The sequence below is a fragment of the Channa argus genome, chromosome 2 (genome assembly GCF_033026475.1).
Source record: "Channa argus isolate prfri chromosome 2, Channa argus male v1.0, whole genome shotgun sequence".
Taxonomy (NCBI): domain Eukaryota; kingdom Metazoa; phylum Chordata; class Actinopteri; order Anabantiformes; family Channidae; genus Channa; species Channa argus.
The window spans coordinates 20,581,850-20,604,933 of record NC_090198.1 but is presented as its reverse complement, the minus strand read 5'-3'; the positions used below and the strand labels follow the sequence as shown (position 1 = coordinate 20,604,933).

At 37.2% G+C, this 23,084-nt stretch overlaps 3 protein-coding genes across 3 annotated transcripts; all 3 read left to right on the top strand.

The window, feature by feature from the left end:
- The first annotated feature begins 1,715 nt into the window (after positions 1-1,715).
- lin7c (lin-7 homolog C (C. elegans)) lies at positions 1,716-9,634 on the top strand. The gene is made up of 5 exons (XM_067496289.1): positions 1,716-1,928; positions 2,813-2,931; positions 3,103-3,174; positions 3,360-3,569; positions 5,010-9,634. Exons 1-5 carry the CDS (start codon positions 1,892-1,894, stop codon positions 5,175-5,177), a joined length of 606 nt encoding a protein of 201 aa, XP_067352390.1. The 5' UTR covers positions 1,716-1,891; the 3' UTR covers positions 5,178-9,634.
- Positions 9,635-12,859: 3,225 nt separating this feature from the next.
- On the top strand, positions 12,860-16,222 carry LOC137122987 (large ribosomal subunit protein P2-like). Its single transcript, XM_067496288.1, has 5 exons — positions 12,860-12,966; positions 14,122-14,245; positions 14,331-14,379; positions 15,734-15,832; positions 16,110-16,222. Exons 2-5 carry the CDS (start codon positions 14,123-14,125, stop codon positions 16,184-16,186), a joined length of 348 nt encoding a protein of 115 aa, XP_067352389.1. The 5' UTR covers positions 12,860-12,966; position 14,122; the 3' UTR covers positions 16,187-16,222.
- A 3,361-nt stretch (positions 16,223-19,583) lies between these two features.
- Positions 19,584-22,750, top strand: LOC137122986 (ferritin, heavy subunit). The gene is made up of 5 exons (XM_067496287.1): positions 19,584-19,877; positions 20,629-20,734; positions 21,264-21,410; positions 21,718-21,843; positions 22,309-22,750. Exons 2-5 carry the CDS (start codon positions 20,633-20,635, stop codon positions 22,465-22,467), a joined length of 534 nt encoding a protein of 177 aa, XP_067352388.1. The 5' UTR covers positions 19,584-19,877; positions 20,629-20,632; the 3' UTR covers positions 22,468-22,750.
- Positions 22,751-23,084: the final 334 nt, after the last annotated feature.

Sequence of the window (23,084 nt, the reverse complement as noted above, 5' to 3'; positions counted from 1 at the left end):
ACCTCTGAAGAGAATTGGATCTGGCGTTTTGAGATTGGGGAGGCAGACTGCTGAAAGCTCTTGATGAACAGAGATCAGATCACTTTCTTCTTTGCTTATCTGCATCTTCCAGAGAATGCCGAGTTACTCCTATACATACAAAAAGTAAAAATAAATGAAGAGTCTCTGCATCACTTCTGAAATAGATTTGCCTCTCGAATGATCCACTGTCAAGAATCTCCAGCAAAAAGGAACAAGATTTTTTGTCAAACCAGGTGAGAATGAATGTAATTAAATGTCTACTATCCCATGGGAGGTAAAGCAGTTATTTTTCCCCGTCTCCTCAAAGAAAATCCACCTTAATATTGAATTGGAGGGATTTAGTGAGACTTAATAAACGTGCCTGAGCACCAACACCTTCAACGCGTTCAACATTCAAGGCAATGAATCAAACCTTCTGGGATACGTTTTATACACGGTACTCTGAACTGAGTACCTCATTTATCACAAGCCTCGTTTTTTTTGGTTTGTTTTTCATTAACAAAGCTTTGGGAATAGAAAACTTCCATCCACCACAGAGTTAAAGAAATGCATAATTTAACTCTGAATCACCAGATGTCTTTGATTAGAGTCAGTGTGAGCTAGACCACATTTGCAGAGAAGCCCATAATGTCATTTGTAATCACAAATCACAGATGTGAATATATCTTACAAGTATTTTGTTTAGCCCAAAACTGTGGCCAAAACATAGAAAAAAAGAGGAGCAAAATCAACAACATTTTTACACAAATTGTACTGTAAAAGAAAAAAGAAGACTGCTGCTACACTACATGTTAGTCTTGCCTTCATGTGTGTTGTGCTTCTGGCCACACCCAAATGAGCGATGTCACAGCAGGTATATTTCAGCTGTCAAAGGCAAATATTTTGTGTTTCTTTGCCAATTAGAGTGTGTCCAAAAGTGAATTATGCTTGAAATTGGAGTCTCAGGATGTGCTTCAACTAAACCATGAGACAGTACAGAGATGGTACTTTCCAGGTGTCACTTAAAGGACCTTCTGTGTGGTCCTGTGTAACCAGTACACAGGATACAAGGTACCTGTTACTTTAATAACTATAATTAATAGCTTTAACCTTCAATGTAGAGTTTGAGTTCAGCTGTTAAATGGATCACCCAATAACCTGGGGATTACTCAATTTGATGATTGTGTGATTGTTAAATCGTGACATGGGTGGAAGAATTTGTCACATTTTTTAATGGATGCTGGCCAGCCAAACCTCCAGTAGGCTACACACAAGGCACCAAGGCACAAGGCACTTTCCATATTTCGTGTCAACAACAGACAAGACAACTTAAACAACCCGGTAATTTATGCTATAATTAAAGTTGAGTAATACACAGTTGTACCTAGTATTTAAAGTCTGACTCAGTACCAGAAGTCCTGTATGCATGTAGCAGGTAGGCATAATAAAAAAGGATCCCCAAGAATACACGTAGCTCCCATCATCTACTACCTTAAGCTCCGAGTGATACACTGCTATGTGATATTAAATTATAATATATAAAAGTCTACTTAATCATTTATAAATTATTTTCCATTTTTATTGTATCGTATCGTTTGTTAAGGAAATAACAGAAACATCTGATTTACTATAGTCAGGGAGGATGCCTTAACGAACTTCCAGTATCCAGGGACGAGGACGTGCCGAATTCATTGATACAGTTGGTGCTTTTTCCGTGTATTACCTAAACGCACCACGACACTGCCTAGCCTAGCAGGCTAACTTGGCTAATCTGATTTACTGTCTCAGTAAAGCGGACGTAACGTTAGCCGGGATTACTACATTTAGTTTTTGCCGTATCTAGCGTTTAACGCAATATTTGTGGAATATCGAACAGTCAGTCGTTTCAAGAATGGCATCACTTGGGGAGCCTGTGCGATTGGAAAGAGGTAAAATAAATTAGCTTGCTAGCGTTAGCTTAGAGATATTTGTTGTGATGCCACATAGACACTAACTTAGCTAACGTTAGCGTCAGTCAAATGGAACCGATGAGTGTTTTTTTATTGTATACGTTCATGTTTGGTTGGTTATCGTTGCATTAATGGTGTCTTGTAGATAGGTAATGTTTATCGCTTTGATATATATGTAACGATCGTGCACATTGTTCGCACTAGGTTCAAATAAAGACGGTTCCAACGCACTAGCTCGCTAATTCGAGTAACAACAGAGCTTGTTTATCAAAGAGGCAGCTTGAAAAAATTCTTTCTCTTTGAGAAAATTCTGAAAGATTCTTACTCTAGTTTCAAGATTGTTAGCAGCATGAGAAAATGTCGTTATCTGTTTTTTCCTTCAATCTCAGTTTTCCAATTAACAACATGGACTAACTAGAATCAGCCACAATAATGTTATGAACTTAACGTTTTAAGAAAGTAAGGGGCTTTCAGTAAGACAAAAATTAAACTACATGCCAAATATGAACATGACGTTGGAGGAAAACCTGTTTATTTGCAGAGGTAATTACCTATTAGGAAAATAGTTAATGAAAAGCTGGCACTGAAGTCTACTTAATCAATGTGCAGCATTTACAATTGTGGCAAAGCCTCTGTTAAGGCAATTCTGCCCCAGAGTAATTACACACAGTTATTCCAATTTTAATTGTTTGTAACACATTTTAGACATAAATGCTGACACCAAGTTATCTATGCCAAGCTTATTCCTTTTTAGTTGGTCTATCAGTAAAGATTAGGTGTTGAAATTCACACATGTGTGAGTGCGTCTATTTCCAGATATCACTGAAAACCGTGATGGCCGGTGTATGTGTTCTTGTTGACAGACATCAATCGTGCTATTGAACTGCTTGATAAACTCCAGAGGACAGGGGAAGTACCTCCCCAGAAGCTGCAAGCACTGCAGAGGGTCTTACAGAGTGAATTCTGTAATGCTGTCAGAGAAGTGAGATACTTTTTCTGTAACATTTAATTGTGGCATTATTTTACCTTTTCCCACACGATGTTAAACTTAAGCATTAAAAAATGACTTTAAATTGATTATATTATGTTCACTTTTTTAAAAATGTGGACAGCAGTTGTTTAAATAAAGTATTGTTCAACTATGTCTCTTCAGGTTTATGAACATGTGTATGAAACAGTTGACATCAACAGCAGCCCTGAGGTTAGGGCCAACGCCACTGCCAAGGTAGACTTAATTCAAATACCATTTTATGTGCAAGCTTTTGACTCATGCACTTTTTAAACCTGTATTTCAGACAATTTGTTGATGAAATGCACTGCAGTTGAGCACTCTACATCATGTGTTCACTGTAGTAATATGATATGTAGTTATATTTACAAAGGGTAAACAACAATGCTTTATTTGTGCAGGCTACTGTGGCAGCTTTTGCAGCCAGTGAAGGACACTCACATCCACGTGTTGTGGAACTTCCCAAGACTGAAGAAGGCTTGGGTTTCAACATAATGGGTGGAAAGGAGCAAAACTCACCCATTTACATCTCACGGATCATCCCAGGAGGCATTGCAGACCGTCATGGAGGCCTGAAGAGAGGCGACCAGCTTCTATCTGTTAATGGGGTGGTACGCTAAATTCACACAATCATGACCTGCTTGAGTTTACCTTTTTTAGCATTTCATACTCTTCAGTCCGGTGACATGTAAACATGTTTAGGACAATTCATGCATTTGCAATTATAATACCAACCAATGCAAAAGCTCATATCAATTATCCACCAGATGATAAAATAAACACTTTCACACAACCCTTTTAATTTATTTTTCTAATTCAATTCAAGTCTTACCATAGTCCAATATTGGAAATTACACATTTTGCCCCATTCAGACTTTACAATTGAAGCAACACCTTTGGCCTTTAAACCTGAATTAATATAAGAGAAAAGAGGTTCGATCCCCGGCTCCTCCAGTCACGTGTCAAAGTGTCCTTGAGCAAGGCACTAAACTCAAACTTAGTTGCTCCCGGTGAGTGCTGCATTACAGCTCCTCCATCGGTGTGTGTGATAGTGAGTGCGAATGTGTAAACGAGAAGCAGTGTAAAGCACTTTGAGTACCAACACGTAGAAAAGCGCTATATATAAGTGCAGAATATTAACCCTTTATTAAAATACTTTTAATGAAAAAAAATTAAAGAAGCCTCAAAAAGAGCAACAGAGAAGACATCCCTCAAACAGAAATGCAATAAGTGTTTTGTGTACATAATAGACGATTATAGAAAATTACAGTATGAACAATCAGGATGCTTAAATGTGGTGGGCAAAAGTGTCTCCAGAAATCCGCTAACAGAAATATTTTCATCGTCATGTTTCAACCTCATCAACATTGGTCATTTGACAGTTCAGGATTCTAATCAGTACGTTTGCACACTGATTGGCCCAAAGCAACTATTAGAAGAACTACATGTAGTCACTGGTAGTGCTTAGAGCAGTAGTTTTAAGTGTTGTGCTCAATTTGTCAGTGAGGACATTGAAGCGTGCACTTATGCACATAGGTGATTCAAACTCAGTTCCAATGATGGTTTTATGCTGTTCTGGGTATTAACAGTTGGTGGCATTAATAAATGTGCCAACAAAGGCAGAGGAGAGGAATATGGATGTGTAGGTTTCGAATACGATACAAAATTGACTCTGAGCATTTTTATGAGCAAAGAAAAGCACACCTCTCGGAGGCTTGGATACACTCAAAGTGTTTCTGTAAGATCAGCCAAAGATAATCAACCAGTTGACATTGACTATTGCTCAGTTTGTTCTCTCATTAAAATGTTCAAATTACTAACTTTATATGGTAAGTTAAACCATCCTGATGTTTGCTCTAATATCTGAAACATACTAAGCTCTTTGTTTCTTCCACATACTTTGTTGATCTTATTTTTAACCATTGCCCCACAGTAAATTGGTATTTGTTGGTAAAAAACTAGAACATCTATACACTTTTTATAGACAGTTGTTAAGCTTATTTGTGATTAAAATCTTAACAATAGATTTCTGTTTTTTGTTTTTCTTGCAGAGTGTGGAAGGGGAGCACCATGAGAAAGCTGTGGAGCTCCTCAAAGCAGCTCAGGGCACAGTAAAGCTGGTAGTAAGGTACACCCCCAAAGTCCTAGAGGAGATGGAGTCACGCTTTGAGAAAATGAGGTCAGCGAAGCGCCGGCAACAGAACAAATATCCCCAGTAGGATCTGTGTTGATGCCCAGCTCCCATGTATCTCCTCCTCTAGCCTTCTGGCCATCTGTTCTCCTCTCTTTCTTAGCTCCCTGCCTTTAAAAAAAAACAAAAAAAAAATAAATATAAACATACCCAGGTTTAGTTTGAGTTCCCACTCACACATACTGTATATTGTGCTCCTGCTCTCTTCTGTAGCATTTTTAAATATTCACAATTGCTACTGTACGAGACACTACAACTCTAGATGAACACAAAATTGAACATGATTGTCAGTGTAGGTGATCACTCACGTGTGCATTATTCTTGAATTGACAGTTTGAATGCAAATGTGACCAACTACAGAGCAACTATGACTGGAAAGGTAGTGGTAATTCCTTTATCAAAGCCACTGCCAAGTGCCTCAAGGCAACCGTGTTTATCTCACGTACTGTGTTCATGGTTATTTTTGTTATTCTAATGTTTTAACATCAAATACTAGTCATTATATCCTTGTGGGATTGGAGTTACTACATGATTTGCTTTTGTTATTTTCAAAACATAAAAAAAAACACTTAACATAAGTAAACCCTTAATTGCAATTGTCTTATTTTAATGAACACTTCCCATGTTTCCCCGACAATGGGAAGTTTTGCAGAAGTTGATGGTAGTTGGCATACTGTCTTAAGTTTCTAATGCATAAAAGGCTCAGCAAGTACTATGGGGTTTGAGGAGCCCAGCAGATAAGTGATGTAATGAAGTCTCAACACCTCATGAACTAAATTCCTGCCACTTTTATCAAAGTAATAAACTTTTGGAGACTTGGCAGTCAGCCTGACATGAAAATAGACCTGTTTAGCTTCTAATTAGTTTGTCTTCACATAATCAAGAATGTACTATATGTCATGCTTGTGAGTGTAGTACTTTATTAGAAGTAAGCTAACATTTGTTTCTGTTCGTTGCTTGAAACTGCTTGCTAGTATTGTTTGCATTATATAGTGAAGAAAAGTATGACATGATATCCAGCAACCTCTGTCACAGTAATGCCTAATGTGAGTTCTCTCCATCAAGTAGTAGATGTTGATATCACACACACTGTGTATGACCATTGCATATTCATCAAGAAGTAACACTGCGTCTAGGGTAGTATGTTGGGGTTTTTACTTTTTGTTGCACAATGTTTGCAGAAAACCAACCAAAAGAAATTGTCTTAAATGAAGCATTCACTTCTTTTCAACATTTAAATGCTGGTATCACTGAAATCTTAATGGTTAAATGCACTCATAAATCCGAGTTTGGTATGATAATTCACAGTAAAGATGTGTAGAAAAATGTCTAGAAATCTAAAAACCATTTTCTTTTGTGTTATGATGATGTTTTCCATTCAGAGATACAGTTAACCACATATTTCAATAATTTATTAGAGCAATAAGTTGTAACATTTTTCACTATAGATTTATTACCATATTTTACCTGAATACTTTCTTACATTTTTATTATTAGTAGCATTAGTAGTAGTAGTAATAATATAGTAGTAGTAGTAGTAGTAGTAGTAGTAGTAGTAGTAGAAGAAGAACAAAAAGAAGAAGAAATTGTCTTTATTCCACTAAAGCCAACATTTCAGTGGCACCCATGTAGTGTCAAATATACACAACATGTAACAATAAGTATGAAAGTGTTAATGTTTTGTTACTGGAAACCTACAAAACAGTCCCGTTCGTTTTCTAACATTTGAAGCAAGTAATATAAGTCACCCAGAAATACTGTACTGTGCTGGCAGACTGCATCCACCCGGCCGTCCTGCTGACTTCTCTCACACCATGAAAAACCTTATTATGACATGTTTCAATTCTTATCTAATTCCAAAGCCCAAAACCTGCCCTGATGCCTATAAGCAACATGTCAATCAAATGAGTCTACAATTTATGATTTTCTTTCAAATACTCTGTTATTTGATAATACAATTAATAACAGTAAATATTTATTTAAAGGTTTTAAAAAAAAAAGTGGATTTACGTATAGAGACCGTCTGTTAGAACTTCCTTATTGTCCAGTCTGCTGGTGTGTGGGGAAGTAAATTATTCCCAGGACAAATTGAATTTCAGAGGTGTGTTCACCTCTGTGTTTTTGTTTACATGTTAGATGCAATATCATGTACAGTGTATAGCTTAATGTAAACCAGGACTTAGCTGCACAAGCCATATTATTGTCCAGTCTCAGGATCAACACCTAATCGAGACAGCAGAGTTTGTAACAATGAGGTGGAAGCGATTCATTGAATTAGTGTACAAAAATAAATGGGTGGTGCATAAAGTCGCAGAAGCAAATGCCAGTGTATAAACACAGTAAACATAGCTTCAGTATCTCTTCATATGATGTTGTTTCCTGAACTGTTTGTCATCTGATGTTTTTCTCTTCTTCAGAAATGAAATCTTTTTAATGCAGTTTAGCGTTGAATCCATTTGAGTGCAAGTGCTTGGTTTATGTCTGACATCACGTAACGCCAATATTATTTTTACAAATAATTGTTTAAATTGTGCTTTAGGGACCAATTATCAGACAGATATGACACTGACACTAGTAGACACTACATTAATTAACTATCAAGCCTAAACCAGGGACTTCAGCTGTGCTGAAGGGTTTTGGATTTTTCATTGAAGATGAACATGCAATAAAGATTAAAAAGGGATTTGGTGGCCATCAGGCTTAATAAAACTGGGTATTCTAACAACTCTGGAGGCCAGACCCACAATAGAACAAAAAGTTTTAGTAAGGGCAAATACCTGTAATATCGGTTAAGAATTGTAAATAGGCCTTTCAAAAGTACAGATGTCCTTTTGGGCCAAAAAATGTACTTTGACTCAAAATGTGTTGGTCTGCATTCAGTGAGTTATCCTTTTAGTGGAAGTCCTCAACATAGTTGACAGTACATAACTAAATGCAGTGAATTGCACCACCAAGCAGTAAAAATATCATGATTGGTGCAAAGATGCTAGAATTATTGAATTTGCTCCCCAAGAAAACAACTATGTGACAATGTGACAAGTCTTAATGACTGAAACAAAAATAGCAAATTTCTGAAGTAAAATTTGGGACAAACCAATTGTTCTTGAGTATTGAGTGTATTTGTTACAGGTGAATATATGTCCATTCTTGATCACTCAAATGAAAATCCAGCGTCCTGTGCCTGCAAGATTAATCAAGTCATTGTAAGGTATAATTTGTTTTCGTTAAATTGTGTGTTAATTTATTATAACATTAAATATTGCAACAAAAAAAAAGCATTTAATAGATGCACTCTCTGTAACCCATGACACTGTATGAAAGAGGCATAATTTTAGGACAAAATTAAAACAAAGAATTACTATAAAAACTGAATGCAAATCATTTATCTATGCAAGGTTATTCCAAGACTTTGGAAATATCCTTTATTGGTGCAAAATAGCTGTCATTTTACTATTGAATGTTATTTAAAGTCATATTTGAGGCGGTTTGGACAATATGACATGTTCCACAATTTTGACACCACTGCACTTAAGACACATTGGAGTTACAAAATGTTACGAGACTTATACGTTGATTGTTATTGTAACATTCTTTTATTCCACCCTATCAAGTAATAGTGAAAATTTCCGTATGATATTGGCCTTTCTGTCTAAATACTGATTGTCAGGATGCATGTTGAGGAATAGGCTTATGTGAAAATGGGGCTAACAGTAGACCATTCCATAGGCTACTTTGAGCATATTTTTGGTTTTGAGGCCGAAGAGTTGAAGTGTACATAAAAGCTAAAGCCTCTTCTGAAAAATATAATGAATAGTTTTTTCCTTAAAGTGTTTTATTCAGTCGCTAGATTCACTCCTCACACTCATACCAGGTTTTATAAATCAGGAAAAATGTAATAAAACTCTGTATTGATATTGCACATTCACTCTTTCCACTGAATGTTAGTAACCATTTTCTATCTTAGTTGCAGAATTTTGAACTTTCTACCCTTTTTCCTTGTCTGTACATTGAATTGGTCAATAGAGTATTTTTTATAATAGTTTTCTTTTGATATTTTTCTCAAATTTTATAAGTGATTTTCCTAAAAATAAACACCAGGAATCATTGGTACTTCAAATTTCGACTGCGTACCAGGGCCACTTCAGCAAAGTCTCTCTGAGAAGCAGCGCTGGCCAATTAATTGGATCTGGTGGTTGTATGAACGTAGAAAACTGAAGAAATAAACTGTCCTAGATCAGTACTACTTCTCTGAGATCTGAGCTGATTTTGTGCTTGGTACCAAGACCAAACTTGCAACATTTGTGAAAATTTTGATAATGTTTTGAAATTGTTTAGTCTGTGTTTGTTTAGGGTTATTGCCTGTAGACTGTGCTGTGTTATTTTGTGTTCTCTAATTTACTGTGTTACATTGATGTGGAATGTAAAATGTGGTGTACAACATAATATTAGTTGGACTGGAGGCTAAATAAAAAGAGCTTAAATGTCTAGTGTCTAAATGACTTTTCTTGAACTTGAAAAAAGTGTTTCAAGCTTAGTGACATAAGGACCAAGCACCAAAAGCTGGGAGCTTGACGAGAGGACACAAGTGATCCTGTTTCTTCATATTCAGAACCATCATATGTGTATAGATACGCCAGTAATCATGCAATTCATGTACAAATAGTTTTTTAGGATATTATGCTGGAGGCAAGCTGAATAATAAAGACTTTCACAATAAATGTAATCTATACAAAGCAGTTTGTGATATAAAGAGGAAAGTAAAAAAGTAAAAATTTTTATCTTACACTCAAATTCTGAGTTAGTTCATTTTTGACAAATTGCTACATCCCATTTGTCAGATGTTTCCCTTTTTCTTACAGTTGAGTACAGAACTTTGCTTCATTTACTTTGAAATGGTAAAATCGGTAAAAGAATAATTTTTTTCATTATCAGAATATTTAATGTACACTCAGCAAGAACAAATGTTTCTTCATAAAGTGTCATTGGCATTAAGTGACAACATGCTTTTTTTGTTTTTCTTTTTTTATGATCAGACCTGATTTTACATATAAAAGCTAATTACCAAAAGGGTTTATCAAAGGTAATGCAAACTTTTGCACACATGCAGTTTTCATCATTTATATTACTTTTAACTTCTAATGATTGAACATTTTTCACTCAACTCTATGCTCTGATGAGCTGTCATTATCTGCCTTAACATTAGGAAAAGCCACGAGGAACTTGAGAAATTGGAAAATAAATTTGGCAGTTATAATATAACTGTTACAGCCTTATTCCAAAAATGGATTAAATGCATTATTTTCCTCAAAATTATTTCTAAATAAATTAGCAATGATTTCAAACAAACTGCTTTCCCATTGTAGAATTTTGAGGAAAATAAAAAAGTCAAGCACTGTGAACACTTTCTGGATGCACTATACTGGGATGAACAAAATAAGAGCAACGTTTTGTTTCTATCCAAAGCGATTTTCGAGTTACACCTAAATGCACCAGGAGCAATGAAACACACAGTTCAATCACACCCGATACACAGAAGACCTGACAATATAACACAGTCATTTCCTGCTTTTTTGTAAACTGCTTATTTTTTAACTGTTGCATGAGAAATGAACTTTTGAGTAATGCTTCATCCAAGTCTTCCTGGTACACTGGTCATTATCTCCAGAGTAAAACTGGCTCCTACAATTTTATATTCTAATCTTTTTAAATGTGTTTATTTTGTACTTTAAATGTTTTCTTTTCTATCTGAATTTTTCTAATCTTCTTAAGTCTTAATGGGTGTTTTCATTTGTGTTTTAAAAGGCAAAATGTGAGAGAAGGAATGTCCTGTTATTTGTGCTTCTGATCATGTGCAGTCCAATAAAGCAATATTGCAATGCTATAAATGCCCCTTTTTAATGTTTTAATTGGGATGTTTTTGACAGCTTAATTTAACTTTGGTGTTTTTTACTTTCAATTTCTTGTCATAAATTTGCTGCTGCTGTCAAGTGCTGTTTTCCCACAATGTATTTCGTTATGTTTAAAAGGGGGTTTAACCTAGAAGCATCCAAATACACTGCGGATGCCTGAGTGGAGCTCTGTTACAGAAGCACAGTGGTACATCAGGGCTGGTTGCCTGGAACCAAACAGTGCACGTGACAGCGATTCATTAGAGCTGGTTGTTCACACTACAGCTTGAGACCAGACCACAGCTGCTGGTTTCTCATGATGTGGACCCAATCTGTTGCAGAGTCTCATGTGAGGATGGTTCACTTTGCCTTTTCTGGCAACCAAAATCAATCACACCCAGGAGCAGGCGCAGCAGCAGCAGCAGGGGCTCAGGATGAAGCAGGAGGCCAAACTGGATCAGGAGCCAAATCAGCAGCGGGGGCGGACAGGGAAGAAGAAATTGATTCACATTGGTATTCAGTATAACCCACTTTTGAATGGTTAGAAAAGAAGATAAAGTGTGTTAGTATTACTGAGAGGTAAATAAACTTTAATTATTATTTATTATTTTATTTTATTAAAAAAAATTATATTAAACTATTGAGCAGTGACTGGGACATAAAGTATGCAGTATGACATAGAGATAAACAAAACGACTGCAAAAAAAAACAGGAATTAAATAAAAAGAAATTCCCCAACTTGTATATTTTTCCTCAACTATTACAGTATTGCAGGGCCGACAGCCATTTAGAGCAGTCACCAGAAACCTCCACCTGGAAGTGTTTGGACTGTGTGGCACGCTGACACGGACAGTTTCAGTTTGCCATATTGCAAAAAAATCCCATTAAATGATGTGACCCTGATTTCCCCGTCTATCAAGCACTTTATTATAGACTACCAACTTATTCATGTTTTACTGTTTTAAGTATTTATCGAGTTTTGTAGAGATTAGATGGGGTTGAGTAAGATAAACATAAACATTGTTTCCACATTAGATTTCTTATGGTGGAACTAGATCCCTGTTTAGGCAATCTCACCCCAGTCCTTTAACCTTCACCGGAGTCGATGTTAGTCTTGATTTTTTTGGTTTCAATTTCTTGTGGTGCTGTTGTCAGAGAAAGAAAGGACACACATTTATTATCAGTGTGCTGGAACAATAACCGTGGTGAAGCAGACATGAAGATATAAACATTTTTATTAATACTGTATGATAAAATTATACAATGATAGAATTTTAGATGAGAACATGTAGATTGTTGTATAGTAATTATGAGTTCTTTCTCTAATTATGTCTATTTGCATAGCTATTTTAACTGGTAAAAACTGATTATTAAACAGTGATAAAAGATTGGAAACACTGTTGATTAAACTGCTAATGATGCACAGACACCTATGTGTCCATTCATCAGTTTCCCCCAGTGTTTTCTGATAAGCACCAAGCCAATAATCAAAGCTTCAATTCATTTTGCCCTTATTTAAAGATAACTTTAATTTATGGTTAACCTCTCCACCGTCATTTGTTCTGGAGGGCCCGGTTATTTTAATTTTTTAAGGTTATTTTAATGGGATTAAATGCTATATATAAAAATAATAATTGAAAAATATTTAAAAGACAAATTATCTAGATTTAAAATCCCAGAATTTGGAAACAGCATGTTAGTGATAGTTAACGTGTCCACATTTGAAGGCCAAGGTTCCTCAAAGTAGCGCTGTACACACAGATGATTAAAATGTAGCACTCCAGGACAGGACGTGTCGCATCTGCTTTTTGGGTTTGTATATCGTCCACGAAGAAGAAAGTACGCTTCTTCCGATTTCTCTCTGTGACGTAACTTCCTTTCTGTCTGCGCTAACCTCGACGTGAACACGCGTCCGCCTTTCTAGCTAAAGTAAGTCGTTTTTTTACAACGTATTTAATGCAGTAATCACGGTGAAAATTGCTAGTTTATCCCAAGAAATAAGCAAATGTTAACGTTTGTAACTCAGAACCCGTAAAATTGGCTTTTCTATCAAAATCCGGTTCTTTAAAGCTTTGCAGTGGTTAGCTAAATTAGCTAGTATTAGCTGGACGGGAGAACACGTTGTCACATGGTTGTAAAAACTGCAGTTTTTCTTTATCATCTTGTAACATTTTAAAATGTTTGTCCGAGTAAACGTAGCTAGATTGCAGTTGAGACACTTTGATAAATACTTATATGCAGTTATTAAATCAGAATCAGCAGCTGCTCACATTAGGTGATGGGCGAGTAAATCAGCAGTAATAATGGACCTGACCTTACCCTCAATCTTAAACATGTAACGGTATGCTGTCAATTGGGTTTTTTGAAAACGTGACCAGACGATAATCTGTAACTTAGCTACATAACGTTTTATGGTGAGGTTACCTCCTCTTCACATTGTAATTTAATAGGCCAACGTTATTCAAGCGCTTCTAAATATTTTTCAATCAAGAGCAAAGTAGAACATAATGAATCGTTTTATTAGTGAAGTATGTCGAAAAACAAAATCACTTTGGTTTTTTGTTGCAGTCTGTTTACTTGGCTCACAAACAAAATATATAAACATTTAAACAAACAAGAAAAATAATGGAGAATATTATGTCTAGCTATATAAACATACTATATACAGATGGTTTCAGTGTGTTTACCGGTTAGTTGGTAGAGTTGTTCCCCACTCACCATAGGGCCACACGTCGAGGTGTTCCTGGGCAAGAACACCAAACTGCCCCTCCACAGCCAGCCCCAAGCCCGGTAAATTTAGGGAGGCTTTCATTAGGAAGGTCATTCGTCATAAGAACAAAAGTGCCAACTCAACATGTGCACCAATCATCCAGTGCGGTGATGCTAAACTTGCAGGATATGCCAAAATGCTAAAAATAAATGAACTATGCTTTATGGCATAGGTGCAACTTATGCAAGTTTGGCCATGTTTCAGTGTAGAAAATAAGACATCAGTTGAAATGCAATCTGTCTTGCACATATTTGTGTGTTTGGTATTAAAAAATCTTCTCGCAGTTTAAATGTTGCTGTTGCTTAACTTTCTAGGATGCGTTACGTTGCTGCTTACCTGCTCTCTACCCTGGGTGGCAATGACAACCCTGAGGCCAAGGACATCAAGAAGATCCTGGAGAGTGTTGGCATTGAGGCCGATGACACACGCCTGGACAAGGTAGTGATTGTTCTACTTTTCATTTTTCTTGGTGCTTTGGCTGCAGTTTATAGTAACTGGTCATTAATATGAGCTTTCTCATCAGGTCATCTCTGAACTTAAAGGCAAGAATGTGAATGATGTGATCACCACAGGTGAGAAAAGCCACTGTGCAATTTGTTATTGTCTGTGTGTAAAAAGTAATTATGAGAACTTCATTTTTGGTGTGTGGTAATATCAAGAATCATGTAGGTATATCTGGATATATTGTTCTTGTCTTAAGTGCTCTCTTAGGCCTGGATTCATACAAATTATTGCAGTAGATATTTTTATATTGATCAATATCGATACTTGGTAAAGTTTAGAATTACTAAGGAAGAAAATGTCTTGCACATACTTGTTAGACTTTCTGAAGATGTAAATTACTAATATTGGCTCCCATTAAAGCGAATGTTTGAATTTTTGAACCTTAGTTATAGTTCATTAAATACGGATCCGACACACTGAAATAACATCTCTTACCTAATCTGACAGGGGTCATAAAAAGTAAGTTTATATGCTTTCTCATCTGAATGACAACAAGAAGTGGGAAGATGTGACTTATAAAGTGGGCATGGGGGGATCTTTTAGACTGGAGATTAATTATTCTACTGGGTATTCAGAAGCTACCTGAAACACACTGTTATTGCATTGCATTCCTAACCCTTTAGTGAAGAAAGTAGATCAGTTGGACGCCATCTGCAGAGATTTAAACCTGATCCACACTGGTTTCATGGAATATACCTTTATTAGTAACTGCTGAAAAGACTGGGCCACCGAAGACTTAAGTTACTCTACTAAATGTAGCAGTCAGTTCTGAATTTTAAAGGGAAGCAGCTAGCTGGGTGTTTGTAGGCTACACTACTCAGGATAAATGGCTTCAAAGTTTTAGGAATTTTGTCGGTTTCTAAACTCTTGCTTGCTGGTGTGTCAACTCCCAATTTTTACTGACCTGTGCATCTGCAGTAGCAGCAGATTTGCCATTTTTCTTTGCCATGATTTGCTTGTCTTGGAGGATATTGAATCATCAGCATGCGTGATCCATGTTTTGGCCTTACATGTAACAAGTAACTGAGCTGCTGGGCCTAATTGGACGATGGTACTGCAAAACTGACCTGGATAGAGAACATTTATTTATTGAAAAATGCAACTCAATCTATCAATAATGATAAAATTTGTATGCGATAATCTTTTTTTTATTGCCCAGCTCTATGCTTTAATATTCACCTCAGTCTGGGAGTGTTTTGATAGTAGCCTTTAGTGTGAATTTGGTTTGCTAGCCAAACAGAAAGGCAGCCAAAGCTGACTTTTCTAAAATCTGAAAAATACCTCAATATTGTCACCCTACAGCCTTGATAGACTGTAATATCTAATCATAACCACATCCTGTTTCTAACCCCTGTCTTGTTTCTGGCTGCTGAGTGTCAATGTAATCACTTGTTTCATGTCTGCCATCTCATGTCTCCTCAGGTTACAGTAAGCTGGCCAGCATGCCAGCAGGTGGTGCCGTAGCTGTTGCCAGCTCTGCAGCTGCAGGCTCAGGTGGAGCCGCAGCCCCTGCTGCTGCAGGTAAGCATTGCAGCTTAGCACCTTGTTTGTCAGCATCCATGACACATGGCACAGAGTGGCCTTGTCTTCACCTTGTATGTTAATATCAAATATAGTCAAAACAATCATCATAGGATGTTAAACTGCACCATTTAACCTGACTGAGATATGTGCATCATGGTTACAGATCTTGACAGTAATGTTCTTCATTTATAGGGCAATATTTGCTAGGTTGATTTTTTTTTATTATTTTTTATACTATCATATGAAAATAAATCAATTGTGTTCTTATTTGCAGCTGAGGAGAAGAAGGAAGAGAAGAAAGAGGAGTCTGAGGAGTCAGATGACGACATGGGATTCGGGCTGTTTGACTAAACTTTTTCAAAAAATAAAGTTTTTAAAACTCTCAAATTGTTCAGTCCTATATCATTGCAGAATGTTCTTTCAGCAAATTAAGTACATTTGGTTTTTAGTGTAAGTTTTACAGAATCAGCCAATTACATCGCAAGACAAGACATCTGTGTAAAGGTTTGTATTTGACCAAATCGTGCACATTACAAATTATGCGAAATGCTACATTGTCTTGAATTGTCGGAGTTCAGCACTTAAAGAGTTTAAGTGTCATTACCGGACTAAGGGCAAATACCAAACCACGAAAAGCTGTAAACAACGCATGTGCACTGTTTTTATTTCACTTTATTGTTAGTCTTAACTCCTGTGCGCGGGCAAATGCATCGAAATGACGTTTATATACGTACTTGTGACAAAAGTTTTGAATTGGAATCGTAGCATGTGCGCAGCAGATGGCGCTGTTTGTCTTTGCGCCGCAGACAGTAGGAAATCTAGATAATGCATTTGCCGTTCTCTTAATTACGCGTCTGTGGAGTTTCTGTCAGGTGTTGCTTAAAAACATCACCCATGTTGACACCCGTCTGTGGCAAGCCCAGGACCTGCATTATTTACAGCGGCGGTTGAGAACGCTGACCTACAGGTGCAGGTGAGCTGCTGGCACGTTGGCAGTGGCACGTAGGCCATTATTTATACGTCAGCGGTGGTGAGTTCATGGGATGAGTAACCTCATACACACAAGAACAAACTGGATTCGGGACATCAAGTTTACGCCTAAATTAATTTTATGAAGGTATTGTGAACCCTTTTATGGAAACAAGCAGTTGGGGGATTTGTGACTGCAGCGAGATTTTTAGGTGGTTTTATACAAAACGTTATCTTGGAAACCTGTTCGTCTGTTTTTAAGAACTGAAGGGGACAAACGCTCATTACAAAACAGCTAAGCGGCCTGTGATCAGTATTACAACACGTACACAGCCGTGGTGAGACGGCAGAGAAAGGACAAATATTAACTCATAATAGCTCGGTTTTTCTTGTGACCCAATTTTCCATTGAATTCAACAATTAACACCGGTATTACAATAAGCGTTCATCTACTTTAGAAGCGTGAGACTCAACCCAACTTCGGATCATCACAGTAAACACATTTTGTGTTTTAAACAGGTTTTGGTCCATCTAGTCTGATGCTGAGGACAACTTCGCTGTGAACTGCTAAACTATACAACATCAACACCAGAGGCTGAACTAGAAATGTTTTATTGGATTCGCCCGGCTTGGATACATGCTCAAAACAATTTTGAACATTTATTTTAAAAGTTTCAATATCATATTTAAAAATCGTTTGGAAATAGTAAACTTTGAGTTATTAATGATATGTTTATTTAGTGGTTTTTCAGTGTTAGATATACCAAATACATGTAACATGTAGTCTACCAGTTTTCAGTCCTAAACATTTGGAGAGAGGTAAAAAGCCATCTGACTGCCTGCAACTGTTACAAAGCTCTAGTGTTGCACAATAAATATAACAAATGTATGGAATATTTATATATATTTTACTTACATTTATTTGTCAATGATTTATTTCAACCAGACCATACCACCTTCACACTCTAGCCAGTACCATGCCTGGCCCCACCCCTGTGCCATACATGTCAATTTAAAGCCATTTTAGTACTGGGATGACTAAATTACTAAAATCACCCATAATTGTATGCTGTCCAGCAACAGCTGTTATTACCTAGTGAGCAAAAGCTCTAATTCAAACTAATAAGCATGGATAGCTTATGAGAAAAACTGCCCCATCTTGTTTCTAAGACTCTCAGACTAAACGAGACACAAAACTACTATATATTACAAATTAGTATGCCACATTATTTGCAGCAAATATGTCACCCTTTTTTTGTTTGATTGTCGTGTTCCCTACTTAGATAGCCTACATTTTTGTTGTTACAACAGCACTTCCAGTCCTCAGGCTTTCCCCCTAAGCCAGGGGTTCTCAATCCTTGTCCTCAAAAACCCCTGTTCTGTGTGCTTTCCAACTGTCCCTGACACCCACTACTGACTACCTGGATCAGGTGTGCTCAGTCAGTCAGAAGCTGGAAGATACCAGTTCACTATGTCTTTTCTCTCTCCACACTCAACTTCTGTTTGACTGAGCACACCTGATCCGGTTAATCAGCAATGTAGGTAGGGGCAAACAAGCAGAGCGGGGGTCTTTAAGGACCAGAACTGAGAACTAAAGAGTAAGATGCCTGAATCAAATAAAAAATGTCTAAAATAAAAGACCACTTTTTTGTGTTAATGACAGATATTTTAAAAAGTACAGAAATTTGTATTTAACTTAATTTAGTTTATTTTAGCAAACTTTACAGCATCAAAGCTTTTTTGTCATATATAATGTCTGAGTTGTCCTACAGCACAGACCCAGTCTTGCCTTATGTAAAGACTTTAATAATAGACTACAATGGAGGCACACTATTAAAATCCCTTAAAATTAATTGAGCTCTTAAAGCCTCATCCCTGAGATAGATTTACATGTCCAGGGTGTATGCAGCCATTTGCCGAATGACAGCTGGGTAGTTTTTATTAACACGTGGCATTGACACATGTTTTTGTGTTGGTGTGGCTCTTTACCAGGTGCTTTTCTTTTGTTTGGAGCAAAGACCAGCTGTAACAAGGCAAAATAATTTTTCTTAGGTTTAACAAAGTACATTGAAACTTGAATCTTAAATTAGGTTAGCTGACATAGGGCTTTGCCTTGTTGGTAATTTTATTTCCTAATAAACTAATTAGTCATGTTCTCGTGTGTGACAATAAATGTGTTACATAATACCAAACTTTTTAATTTTGCAAATGTCATTGTGACTCATGTTGAACCTATAGGGGTGTTAAAGAGGACTTGGCCGACAGCAAATGTATTTAAATGAACAAAAGTGGTAATTGTAGTGAAATGAACCTTTCTTATGTGGGATTAATTTTATTTATACATTCAAATTGAAGTAGAAATTTAATCTTATATCATTACATATATGATATAACAGATAACTTTTACAGATAACTTTTCTAAAATATTTTACATTATTACAGATGAAAAAGTTCCCAATGCTTTACCTAGTGAGGCTTCACCAAAAAGTCAATTTGGGGCTGTTTGTAAAGTTTCACAGGGAGTTGTTTATCGTTTCTCCTAAAAAATGTCTGACAATGATATTAACTAAACAAACAGAAGTAACAGTGATACATTAGTCCTAATACGTAACTTATGAGAATATTAGGACCTGATTAAATGTAGGCGGCTTGCTTACAGTCCCCTTTGTAACAAGCTCGTTCTTACAGACAGAAACGTGGAGGGAGGGTGAGCTCACTGCGCAGACTCCGCCGCCCGACGTTGACGTCACGCTCCGTACCAACCAGTTATGTAGGGACGCTGAGGCCCGATCTTTCAGTGTATCCTCTAACTAGCGGATGGTGAAGGTTACCTGCTTCAACAGTGCTTGAACGGCAACCTTTGACTATCTTCTTACACCAAAGGACGAAACTAATAGTTTCCATCACTCAGCTTTAACATCGACAACAGCAAATCCAAACATCGTCGCCTGAACATTTCTGTCAGCTCCTTTTATTTGAGCCATTTCTCGCGACAGCTAACAGCTAGCAAACCGTTTGTTTTGCTAACCACGCACCCGATTTTCGACCTCCTCAAAAGAAGACCTGAAAATTGGTAAGAATAAATCTCCCTTTTTATTTTTTTTGGTTTGTTTTTGTACTCTTATATTTACCATTGCTTGGTTTTCACATACAGACCTAAACTGACGACTGTGTTAATGTTTGTGTATGTTTAGCTTCGTAAAGCCTTTATACTAGCAGCTAACGTTAATGGTGTTGCTGCGGGTCGTTGGTCTCCTTGCCGCCCTCGCCAGTGCGGCCTTGGCGCAGTGTGTTGTTCTACGTCAGTGCGGAACGACCCGTTGCCACACAATAACATTAAGTCTGTGAATCAAAGCAATGATCTGTTTTTAATTGATGCTATAACAACCATAGCTTGGCGTTAAATCGTCTGTTCTTTCACTGGTAATCATGTAAAACACCCCAGCTGTAAATATTATTCCCATTTCTGGCAACGATCTGCTTTTATTTCCGACAGGGGTTTGCGACTATATTGATGATCAGTCAAACTAAACGTTTCTACAATTTATAGATTTTTTTTTTAATTATTTTTTTTAATTGAGCTATTGTTCAATTCGCTATCCCAACGAACTTTTTAAACAAGTTTTCCTGATCTGCATCTTTTAATTAGTGAATTAAATTAATCACTTGTCTTGTGAAGTGCTAATCACATTTTCCGAGTGGTCTTCACATTACTTGATGTCCAAAATATACAAACTCAAAATATGTTCTGCTTGTGATTTTAAAAATGTTTGTATCCATTTGAGCTGTACATATTCGTCTAAGACTTTTGTGTGCTTTTACAGAACAATGAGTTCACAGGTAAGACAGAATTTCCACCAGGACTGCGAGGCTGCAATCAACAGGCAGATCAACCTGGAGCTGTATGCCTCCTATGTCTACATGTCTATGGTGAGTCTAATAAATGGACAGGGTAAAACTGTTCAGCCAGTAAAAAGTGGTCGACTGAAGGGAAACCCAGAGTGGTACAGGTGGAAGTGATGTAAAGGGAACTGTGTATACAGGTTCTGCTGGAAATAATTTTTGAGAAGTGATAACTGCACGATTTTTGTAACTGCTGTGCTGGTTGGTTTGTATGCATTTCATTCCTCCAAGTTTGTAGTGTGGCAACATTTTGCAGACAGGTAAGGAGTCACGTGGGAAGTAGGAGTCTGGTCACCTGCTGCCATCAGATCAGCCTTTTTAACATAAGCATGAGTTTGGGGTTTGGCAGGTTTATGTGTATTTGAAATGAGGCCAAATGGCTGTTGCATCACTGAGCAATTAAACAAAGGCTAAAGTTCGTTTTGAGATTGTGTGCAGGGACAGGGCACGAGTGCATCACTTGTCGTTAATAATGTACCTCTGTTTTCACTTATGGCAGCTAGGTTTGGTAGGTAGTTTTGAGACACGCCAATAAGCCATTTAATCTTCCTCGCAGGCCTACTACTTCGAGCGGGATGATCAGGCATTGCCCAATTTTGCCAAGTTCTTCCGCCATCAGTCACACGAGGAGCGTGAGCATGCTGAGAAACTAATGAAACTGCAGAACCAAAGGGGGGGAAGGATATTTCTTCAAGATATCAAGGTATGTGGGCTTCCTTGATCTAGTGTATCTGGAAAATAACCATATAGATTTTATTTGGGCACTGGGTGTGAGATTTTGTTCTGGGCTATCGTAAGGCCCATATTGGGAGGGCATCATTTGGCCAAAAGATAAAGAGGGTGTGGGTGCTGTGACGCTTATCTTTCAAAAACATGCTAGCACAACTCCTAGAGTAAGTAAACCGTTAAACTGCAATTCCCATTTGAATAATGAGGCTACTTGTTATCTTGGCCAGGTCACTGGCCTCCTATCTCATTTATAACTGTTATTGACCTGCTTTGAATTGTAGAAACCTGAGCGAGATGAGTGGGGCAGTGGCGTTGAGGCCCTTGAGTGTGCCCTGCAGCTTGAGAAGAGTGTGAACCAGTCACTGCTGGACTTGCACAAGCTCTGTTCTGATCACACTGACCCACATGTGAGTATTAAACTGTGGCTTGATTGTTACACAGCAGAGCTGTAGATGCCAATCTCAAATATTCAAAAGTATCTTTATTTGTATTTGCTTATCAATATTATCAAACCACATGCATCTTGAATATTCTGCAGCATTAGCACGCTGCAGAATGTAAAAATACTCAGATTTGACAACAAGAAAACCACATTGGTTGTCCACCTGCAGTGGCTATTTTAAAGATGTTCGTTGCGGTTAGCTGTAGATTCTACAGGGTTTTTTTGTTTGTGTGAAAACATCTGTCAGGTTGACATTTGGGTGTTTATGAAGTGCATCCAAGTGTTCATTATGTAGCAGAGTGACTAAACCACATATAACACCTTTTTCACAAAAGAATACTCAGAATGGAATCATGACATTTGTTTTGCTTTGAGCCCTTCTCAGTTTATGTAACTGTTAGTTCTAATTGGATGTAACTCCTTCATTTAGCTGTGTGATTTCATCGAGACACACTACTTGGACGAGCAGGTGAAGTCCATCAAAGAACTGGCAGACTGGGTGTCCAACCTGCGTCGCATGGGTGCTCCTCAGAATGGATTGGCAGAGTATCTGTTTGACAAGCATACCCTGGGCAAAGAAAGCAGCTAAATCTCTCCAGATTAATTACCAATGCTTCTTTATATGTATATTCATAGCTATCTTACAAATGTATGAAGTGCCCTGCATGGTACTGGCCAGTAATTTAAATCTTAAATTACTTATTGCTGTTTTCCTACATATTACACTTTATAGGGCTATGCCAATGTAATTGTTATATTTGCTGCATTTTCTGTCAGGAGCTGTTAAGCAAAATAAATACCCTCTGGATTCTGATCAGTGTTTTGTGCATGTGTTAAAAATAAAGATCACTGTAAATCGGTCTGAACAATGACACTTGACTGACAAATGATTATTGTACAACTGGTAAGTTTCTCTTCCATTACCAGAAAGCAGAACTAGGCAGTTTAAAAATACGTAAAATTCACAGGAGGTAGGTAACAAAGGGGAACTCCTGTAAAACTTCTGTTTGTAAATGTCTTATGAAGAGCTGGATGTTATTTCTAAACAATAGAGGGAATTTAAGGAGATTAGAGTGGTGAGAAAACTGAAGAGCATGATTGGTTTCCCCAAACACAATGTCACAATACAATTTTGCCTAAAGTCCTGATTTTGTTTTTGGTACAAACCATTTAGCTATATATCAGCTTTATCAAGAGGGCTCCAAG

Bases quoted from the DNA above. Each gene is read 5' to 3' on its own strand.
- lin7c (XM_067496289.1), top strand. From the start codon at position 1,892: ATGGCATCACTTGGGGAGCCTGTGCGATTGGAAAGAG. The intron at 2,932-3,102 runs GTGAGATACTTT...ATGTCTCTTCAG, and splicing joins TCTGTAATGCTGTCAGAGAA to GTTTATGAACATGTGTATGA. The intron at 3,570-5,009 runs GTACGCTAAATT...TTTTTCTTGCAG, and splicing joins TTCTATCTGTTAATGGGGTG to AGTGTGGAAGGGGAGCACCA.
- LOC137122987 (XM_067496288.1), top strand. From the start codon at position 14,123: ATGCGTTACGTTGCTGCTTACCTGCTCTCTACCCTGGGTGGCAATGAC. The intron at 14,246-14,330 runs GTAGTGATTGTT...CTTTCTCATCAG, and splicing joins ATGACACACGCCTGGACAAG to GTCATCTCTGAACTTAAAGG. The intron at 15,833-16,109 runs GTAAGCATTGCA...TCTTATTTGCAG, and splicing joins CGCAGCCCCTGCTGCTGCAG to CTGAGGAGAAGAAGGAAGAG.
- LOC137122986 (XM_067496287.1), top strand. From the start codon at position 20,633: ATGAGTTCACAGGTAAGACAGAATTTCCACCAGGACTGCGAGGCTGCA. The intron at 21,411-21,717 runs GTATGTGGGCTT...TTTGAATTGTAG, and splicing joins TATTTCTTCAAGATATCAAG to AAACCTGAGCGAGATGAGTG. The intron at 21,844-22,308 runs GTGAGTATTAAA...TCCTTCATTTAG, and splicing joins CTGATCACACTGACCCACAT to CTGTGTGATTTCATCGAGAC.